This window comes from Gossypium arboreum, chromosome 10 (genome assembly GCF_025698485.1).
Source record: "Gossypium arboreum isolate Shixiya-1 chromosome 10, ASM2569848v2, whole genome shotgun sequence".
Classification (NCBI taxonomy): Eukaryota; Viridiplantae; Streptophyta; class Magnoliopsida; order Malvales; family Malvaceae; genus Gossypium; species Gossypium arboreum.
In genome coordinates this window covers 63,799,475-63,809,073 of record NC_069079.1, presented here as the reverse complement: position 1 = coordinate 63,809,073, position 9,599 = coordinate 63,799,475, and the positions used below count along the sequence as shown (strand labels likewise).

The window sequence follows — 9,599 nt, the reverse complement described above, 5'->3', positions numbered from 1 at the left end:
TATGTTTTAACTTGTTTAAGAGTATTTTTGGTTATGGCTTTAATATGGTTTTAGGCTTGGATTGGTGGCCAAGTTAGGTGTAAAGTTACCTTGTTTTTAAAGCAAAATTTGTTGCACATGACCTGTCACACGGTCTATCACACGACCGTGTGTCACACATGGCCTACCCACACGGTCGTGTGTCTTAATGTTTCCAGGTACAGGGTACATACAGTCTGGCACACGGCCTGTGGCACGGCCGTGTGACCCAACCTAGAATGCACACACAGCCTGAGACCTTACTTCGATTATACACACAGGCAAACAAATGAGCTGGGACACGACCCTGTTTATGAGAACAAGCCGAAGTCCACCATCACCAACTTTGGCACATCCTGCATTGAATCTTAATCTCTTTCCCCTTCACCAACTCATCTGGTTCGCTCTATTTAAAGTCAGCTTCTCACCAATGCTCATGTTAGCTTCCCGATGTGGGATTACTTTCAACCATTAGGAAAATTCCTTATTTTTCTTTTTTTTTATGACCACTTCAACCATAGAGTTCCAGTCCAACTCCACCTCCTACACAGCTCAAATAGCAAAATAAATACTCCATTGTGCATCCCAGGACTTGAACCTCAGACCTCACAGTTACACAACACGCCGTCTTGCCATTCCACCACAAGCTCTTTCTGTGTCACAAAATATCCTCAATTAATTATAAGGTCTATAAGCCAAAGTCCAGGTTCCTTTAAAAGAAAAACCAAAATAAATTGCAAGAGGCAATACTTGAACCCAGGCTCCCTTTCAACCTTAATGACACCACAACCACTAGACCACATGCTTCCTTGTGTCATTTACTTAACACAATAATTTAGAAGGCTATCATCCAAGCATCCAGGGTTTTATTCACTTAAAACCAAAATTTTTGCTAAAGCCCATTTTTGAACCCAAGATTTCTGAGACACTTCACAGAGCACTTAACCACTGAAGTAGATACACAGTTGTGTTATTTCCTTGCACAATTAACTACTTATATACAACCTCCTTATGGACCCATACTCAAGGCCCAATACTTTTAGGCCCAAATTCGTGGCGTTACAACTCTACCCACTTTAAGAAATTTCGGCCTCGAAATTTACCTGTTCAGAATAAGTGAGGGTATTGATGTCGCATCGCCTCCTCAGGCTCCCATGCGGCTTCCTTTGAACCGTGATTACGCCAAAGCACTTTGACCAGTGGAACAGATTTCTTTCTTAATACCTTAAAATCACGATCCAATATCTGCACCGGTTCCTCCTCATAGTCAAATTAGGTCTGACCTCGATTTCCTCAACTGATATAATGTACGAGGGATCAGAATTGTACCGCCTTAGCATTGAAACATGAAACACGTCATGGATCCTATCCAACTCTGGAGGCAACTCAAGTTGATAAGCGACCAGTCCCACCCGCCTAAGTATTTGGTAAGGTCCAATAAACCTAGGGCTAAGCTTGCCTTTCCGCCCAAACCTCAAAATTTTCTTCCATGGTGAGATCTTGAGAAAGACATAATCCCTCACAAAGTACTCGATCTCTTTACGCTTCAAGTCTGCATAAGACTTTTGCCTATCAGATGCATCCTTTAACCGGTCTCAAATCAGTTTCACCTTATCTTCTGTATCAGAAATTAATTCTGGCCCCAGAACTTGCCGCTTACCCAGCTCAGTCCAATAGGTAGGAGTACGAAACCTATGACCATACAACGCCTCGAACGATGCCACTCGAATACTAGACTGGTAGCTGTTGTTATAAGTAAACTCTGCCAATGGCAAATAATCCTCCCAGCTACCTCTGAAATCAATTACACAACCTCTTAACATGTCTTCCAGTATCTGAATCACCCTCTCTGACTGCCCATCTGTCTGAGGGTGGAACGCAATATTGAAATCCAGCCTTGTACCCAAAGCCTCGTGTAACTTTTTCTAGAACCAAGATGTGAATCTAGGATCTCTGTCAAATATGATAGAAACCGGTACACCATGCAGCCTCACAATTTCAGCCACATACAACTTGGCCAATTTCTGTAACGAATAATCCGTAGGGACCGGTATAAAATTGGCAGATTTAGTCAATCGGTCCACAATCACCCATATCGAATCCTTCTTAGTTGGCGTCAAGGGTAACCCACTCACAAAATCCATGGTTAGCCTCTCCCACTTCCAGAGTGGAATTTTAACTGGTTGTAGTAACCCAGAAGGTAATTGATGCTTAGCTTAACTTGTTGGCATTTCAGGCACGTACTCACATACTCAGTAACTTCGCGTTTCAACCCTGGCCACCAGTATAGCTCACGAAGATCTCGATATAACTTGTTACCGCCAGGATGCATAGCATATGGACTACTATGCACCTTTTGCAATATAGACTACCTCAGATCAGAATCCCTCGGTATACATACTCTTCCACGGAAGCATGATACTCCTTTCTAATTTAGCCTAAAATTCGTGGTCTCACCATTCTCAACTTGTCAAAAATGAGAAGCTAGCGACTCATCTAGCAACTGTTTCTCCTTAATTTGATCAATCCAAGTCGGTCTCACTTGTAGTTCAGCTAACAAGCTACCATCATCGAACAGGCTGAGACGAGCAAACATTGCTCTCAAATCAGATACAACCCTACGACTCAGTGTGTCAGCTACCACATTAGCTTTACCAACCGTAGTCTTTAAGCAACTCTATCAACCTTCGTTGCCTAAGATTCAACTCCTTTTGAGTAAGAAGATATTTGAGCCTTTTATGATCTATGTAAATAATCGTCTTTTCACTGTATAAGTAATGTCACCAAGTCTTCAATGCAAACACCACCGCAGCTAATTCCAAGTCATGAATGGGGTAATTTGTCTCATGAGGCTTGAGCTGACGAGATGCATAAGCAACCACCTTACCATCTTGCATCAACATACAACCCAAGCTAATGTGCGATGCATCACTATAAACAGTAAATTCCTTCCCAGACTCTGGATGTATCAAAATAGGAGCCTTAGTCAAAACATCTTTCAGTTTCTCAAAACTCTCTTGTTGCTTAGCAGTCTAATTAAACGGTACCCCTCTATGCAGTAACTTAGTCAGAGGTGCAGCAATCAATGAAAATCCTTCAACAAAACGTCTATAATACCCAACCAGACCCAGAAAGCTTTGAATCTCATATACCATCTTCGGTGGTTTCCAATCTACTACAGCTTTAATTTTCTGAGGATCCACCCTTATTCCCTCTACCGACACTACATGTCCTAGAAATGTCATTTCCCGCAGCTAGAATTCACACTTGCTGAACTTTGCATAAAGCTGTTTTTCCCTCAGAACTTACTCATCATGCTCCTTCTCAGTTCTTGAATACACCAAGATGTAGTCTATAAACACAACTACGAACCGATCCAAATAAGACTGGAATATTCAGTTCATTAGATCCCTGAAAGCCGCTGGTGCATTCGTCAACCCAAACGGCATCACCAGGAACTCGTAATGACCATAACAAGTTCTAAACACAGTCTTATACACGTCAGCCTTCTTAACCTTCAGCTGATGATACCCAGACTGAAGATCTATCTTAGAGAAAATCGTAGCTCCTTGCAGCTGGTCAAACAGATCATCTATCCTCGGTAAAGGGTACTTATTCTTGATAGTCAGCTTGTTCAATTGACAATAATCAATGCACATGCACATGGATCCATCCTTCTTCTTCACAAACAACACCGGTGTTCCCCATGGAGACATATTCGATTGAATGAATCATCGATCCAATAGCTCTTGAATTTGAGCCTTTAGCTCCACCAGCTCGTTCGGTGACATTCTATAAGGGGCAATGGACACCGGAGTTGTTCTAGGTAGGAGTTCAATACCGAATTCAACCTCACAATCTGGAGGCAATCTCAGAAGCTCTTCAAAAAATACATCCAAAAACTCTTTGACAGTTTTGACATCTCCCACAGAAGGACCTTTAGAATCGAAAATACTAACATATGCTAGGAACACCTCGCAACCTTTGTGAACCAGCTTCTCGGCCCTTAACGTAGAAATCACATTGGACAAATAATCTCTTTGCTCCCCTATCACCATCACCTCCTCATCCTCCGTAGACTTCAACACCATACGCTTAGCAGCACAATCCAACTTTGCACGGTGTTTCACTAGCCAATCCATGCCTAATATAATATCAAATTCCCCAAACGACAGTTCCATCAAATCTGCCGAAAAGACCACCCCTTGGACTTCTAAGGGCACATCTCTGAACAACTTACTCACCCCAATTGATTGTCTCAGTGGACTCAACACGTCAATTCACTAACTGTAGTTTTAGACTAAATACCCAACGTATCAGACACAGTGTACGTAACATACGAGTGTGTAGACCCAATATCAATTAAAGCAGTGCATGGTAAATTATAAATCAGGAACGTACCAATTATGACATCAAGGGCATCCCTATCCTTTCGGCGACGAACAGCATAGACCAAGGCTGGCTATCTCACCTTAGTGTTTCTAGTAGCTCTTTCTGGTGCTTCACAACCTCAACCAAACCCGTTTCCACCTCTAGCCTGACCTCAACCTCTCGCTGGCTACTGACCACCTCTCACAGGCTAAACACGACCTATCCTATAGCTTACATCTAAGTAAACCCCTGAGTACAGTTCTTAACCTGATCATCCATAGACCCACATCTAAAGCATTCCCTAGTTTGTTTCCAACACTCACCCTGGTGAGCTCTCCCACAATCGGCCAAGGTTGCGGTCTTGCAACAATACCAGGAACAGCTCAGACTGGCCCATCAAACCTAGCCCTCTTTATAGGCTTTCCAGAAGAACTCGAGGGTCAAAAATCCCTTTTATTTTTGCCCTTATCTTTCTCGCGGTTCTGGTGCTCAGAGCGCTTCACTTCCTTAGCAATTTTTTCTTTTTCCACAAGGGAAGCAAAGTCCCGCTCCCTCTGCAAGGCTATCAGCACACGTAACTCATGTAATGCCCCGTACTCGAGACCGCTGCCGGAGTCGAACACGAGGTGTTAACGGACTTAATTCATTCATTTACACAGTTCATTTTAAAATTTCTAGATAAGCTGGCTAACTGCATCACTGTCACCTTAAAAATCATATCTAGAGTTCCAAAATCGAAAACTGATTCCGTAAATTTTTCCTGAAACTAGACTTATATGTCCATCTACAAATTTCTTTCTAGAATTTTTGGTCAAGCAAATTAGTACAGTTTATTAGTTAAAGTCTCCCCTGTTTCAGGGTTCGACTACTCTGACCTTCATGCATTACGACTTAGATATCTCCCTGTACAGAGCTTAAATTCTTATGACATTGGTTTCTAATGAAACTAGACTCAAAAAGGAATCTATACATATAAAGCATGACTTCTAATTGTCTCTGGTTAATTTATGGTAAATTTTCAAAGTCAGAATAGGGGATCCAGTAAGAGCTCTGGCCCTGTTTCACGAAAACTTAAACATCTCATAAAATACGGCTCATATGGTGGTTTTGCTTCTTCCATATGAAAATAGACTCATCAAGATTCGATTACATAATTTATTCATTATTTAATTACATTTCTAATATTTTAGTGATTTTTCAAACTCACATCACTGCTGTTTGTCAAGACCTATTTTAAAGCGATTTTACCTATTTCATAGTTTCCATGATTCAACTAGCCATTTAACATACACAGCACCAAATATGATCGTGATTAACCATTCCAATGGCTAATCATTGCCAAGCATTTCCACACTTTTCAATAACCATATATATATACAAAATGATTATAACGCTATGCTCAAAATATATAAGCCATTTTCACATGGCCAACCGAATATATACAATACCAAAAAGGTACTTAATTAACAACGAAGGTCAATCCTATACATGCCGTTATCAAAGTTTAACTAAAAGAGTACCAAAAGGGCTTAGATAGTGTGGACAACTTCGACTTTGACAATCCCGAGTCCGATAGCTGACGAACAAATTCTATAAAATAGAGAATCAAAGAAACAGAATAAGCATTTAATGCTTAGTAAGTTTTGAGTAATGAAATTAGTTACGACTAAAGTATAACGTTCATATGGCTAAATGAATAATTTCATATACACATATTCTCAAAATCATACTTTCTCCATGCTTCAATCAATATATTCATACACAAGGTATCAAACCTAACTAAAGGCTGAAAGTTCGTTAATCAATTGAGCGAATACTATTTAATTGGAATCGACTTTTCCGAAGCATATACGAAACATACCTTATCGTTTGGATTTTATGAGCGTATTAATTGAAATTATTACAGCAAGGTCGCTCACTTCCAAACCCAAGTACCTTCGGGATTTAGCCGGATATAGCAACTCACACAAATACCTTCGGGTCTTAGCCCGGATATAGTCACTAGCACAAATGCCTTCGGGATTTAGCCCGGATATAGTCACTAGCACAAATGCCTTCGGGACTTAGCCCGGATATAGTCACTAGCACAAATGCCTTCGGGACTTAGCCCGGATATCATTCAAATAATCATGCACAAATATCAATAAATCATGACACATCCAAAATAGACCCTAGCTGGAATGTGGTTTCGGGACCACAAAACCGAGGCATAACAATAATTTAAAATTTATTTCGATGCCTATAATATGTGAGTATTCATGTATGACATTTTTGATGATTGATTTAGTGTTATAAAGGTGAATTCCACTAGAAAGGACTTAGTAGTGAACTTTGAAAATACGATAGGGAAAGGGGTGATGACTAATTAAAGCATGCATGCAAAATAATGGACTTGCATGTCAAATTCCCCTTTTACAAGTGATGGCCGCCATGACAAAGAGATATGGGTTAAACATGTCATGAAACATGTTTTGTTGGGCATTAGGGAGAAATAGTAAACAAATAGGCATGGGTAAGAAAAGAATGAAAAAAAATGTGTGTGAGAGAGTAGCATACCCCATTGCTGTGCAACCAAGAAGAAAAAAAACAAAACAAAAAAAAAAATTTGTTCATGCTTGCTCTCTCCCTTTTTGGCCAAAAAATACTAAGAGGAAGAAGGGATTTTTGCTTCATTTCCTTTGTTTAGAAGAGATCTAGAAGGTGATTTGGCTAAATTTGCATCAAGAGTAAGGTATGTATGAGGTTGTGTTGGGAGTTTCATGCATGTTTTGGTTGCTAATTTGATGTGCATGTTAGCCATGGCTCAAATCTTTGTTATGCCATGGAAATGGCATTTGGCCAAAGTTGTTATGGTGATAAAGCCATTGCATGCTAAGTGTGAAGCTTGATGATGATGCATGCAATGATGGATTTTCTACTCATGAGTAAGATTTTGAGCTTTTTTTTTTTGTTTTATCATGATTGAAGTTGAAAAGGAGCATGATTGTCATATTAAACCATGATGCATTCTTGAGCATGATTCATGCTTCTTGCATGTTAGTTAAAATTTGTGTTTTGGATGGCTATGGACACCTTGAAATTGCCATGCTCATATATGCATATATATGATTGCACATTATGTTTTGGTTATGAACTAAGTGATGAATATATTGGTTTAAAGAAGAAGATGTGAAGAATGCTTGTGAAATTGCAAGCACAATTGACCTAGCACACATATAAGTGCTTGATGCTATATTATAAGTTTTGGGCCACAATGTGCAAAGCATTAATTAGTAAATTGCATGCTGTTTTTGTGAGGTATTAAGTGCAAAATTGACCTCAACATGTACATGAATATTCGGCCTTGGGTAGCCTATTGAAGGCCTTAGCATTTCCTTGATGCTCGAATAAATTGTATTGAATTGCTTGATGTAGTATAAAATGTGCATGACCATTGTGTATTCAAGCTAAAGGGTGGCCATATGACCATTTAAACTCCTTGTCATATTCGCCATAAGCTAGCACAATGAGGTTTTAATAAATTGAATTTGTTTGAATTAGCTCAAGAGCTAAGAGGGCCACAATTGGACAAGGGGAAGGAAAAGGTGATCGAATAGCCGAAAAAGCCGTTCGACAACATCCGAGGTAAGTCCTCAAGAAGTGACCCTACTTGAATTGTGTGAAATAAAGTATGGATGTGTATTGATTATTGATTATGTATGCATGAGTATTTGAATTCTACGGGCTAAGTCCGGGCGAATATGCTTGTGACTATAATTGCGTTTGAGCCTTAGTAACGAAAATGAATTATGTATGTCCAATGATAATTGATGTATGTGTTCATGGGAAATTGAATGATATCCGGGCTAAATCCGAAGACAATTATGCTGGAAATTATATCCGGTTAAGACCAAGGCAATTGTGCTAGTGGCTACATCCGGCTAAGACCAAAGGCATTCGATGCGAGATATTCTATCCGGGCTAAGACCGAAGGCATTTGTGCACGTGATTATATCCGGTTATATTCGAAGAATCTTGGGCTGGAGGTGAGTGTTGGTTGCTGTAATGAATTCAATTAGTACACTCGAAAAGCCCAAAGGATAAGGTACGTTATATGTGCATTGGAAAGTCGACATGTTTGAGCAACATTCGCTCAATCGACTAATGAATTTCAGTTATTGAATTGATTGATATTTTGTGAAATTATATAATGATGAAGTGTGAAGTAAGAATGTGTATTAATGAAATGATGCATTTGGCTATGTGAATGTATTGCTGTAATTAGAGTTGATTATATTCCTTGAGACTTACTAAGCATAAAAAAATGCTTACCCGTTGCTTTGGCTCTCGGTTTTCTAGATTTCGCTCAAGCAATCGGATTTGGGATCGTTGAAGTCGAAGTCATCCACACTATCAAGCCTCCATTTTGGTATAAATTTTGGTTGAACTTGAGATGGCATGTATAGGACTACCCTTGTTTGTTAAATATGTTGTGATGTAAGTATGTACGGCCATGCGAAAATGGCTCGAAAAGGGAAACATGAACTTAGAATAATTGTGGTTTGTATGTTTATATTTGGTGTCATGATGTGGCTATGGCTTGGAAATGGGAATGTTGGTCATATGATCAGCCATTGGCATGGTTAAAATGATCATATATGAACTTATGTATGGCAAGACTAGTTGGTTCATGGAGACTACCAAATAGGTAAGACCTACCTTAAAAACAGATGCTGCCAGCTGCAGTGACGTGAATGTGAAAAATCACCAAAATTCGTAGGAATGGAATTAAATAGTGAATAAGCTATGTAAATGAACCTTGATGAGTCTATTTTCATATGGAAGAAGCGAAATGGTCATAGGAGTTACATGTTAAGAGATATTAAAGCTATTGTGAGACAGGGCCAGAATGGTTTCTGGGTTCCCTGTCGCAACTTTAAAAATTCACTATAAATTATCAAAAAATAACTAGGAGACATACCTTATATGTACAGATTCCATTTTGAGTCTAGTTTCATTAGAAACAAACGTCACCAGCATTAAAGCCCTGTACAGAGAGATATTCAAGTTATACCACGCGAAGGTCAGAGCAGTCGATCCCTGTAACATGGGTGAGTTTAACTAATAAACTGTACCAATTGGCCCAACCAAAAATTCTAGAAATAAATCCATGGATGGATATATGAGTCTAAATTCAGGGAAAATTTATGAAACCAGTTTCCGAGTTTTGA

At 39.4% G+C, this 9,599-nt stretch overlaps 2 protein-coding genes across 2 annotated transcripts; both read right to left on the bottom strand.

The window, feature by feature from the left end:
- Positions 1-1,125: 1,125 nt before the first annotated feature.
- LOC108488293 (uncharacterized) lies at positions 1,126-2,350 on the bottom strand. The gene is made up of 4 exons (XM_017792578.1): positions 2,271-2,350; positions 1,672-1,812; positions 1,422-1,587; positions 1,126-1,263 (listed from the first exon to the last, which is right to left on the bottom strand). Exons 1-4 carry the CDS (start codon positions 2,348-2,350, stop codon positions 1,126-1,128), a joined length of 525 nt encoding a protein of 174 aa, XP_017648067.1.
- Positions 2,351-2,798: 448 nt separating this feature from the next.
- Positions 2,799-3,263, bottom strand: LOC108488294 (uncharacterized). Its single transcript, XM_017792580.1, has 2 exons — positions 3,171-3,263; positions 2,799-3,050 (listed from the first exon to the last, which is right to left on the bottom strand). Exons 1-2 carry the CDS (start codon positions 3,261-3,263, stop codon positions 2,799-2,801), a joined length of 345 nt encoding a protein of 114 aa, XP_017648069.1.
- Positions 3,264-9,599: the final 6,336 nt, after the last annotated feature.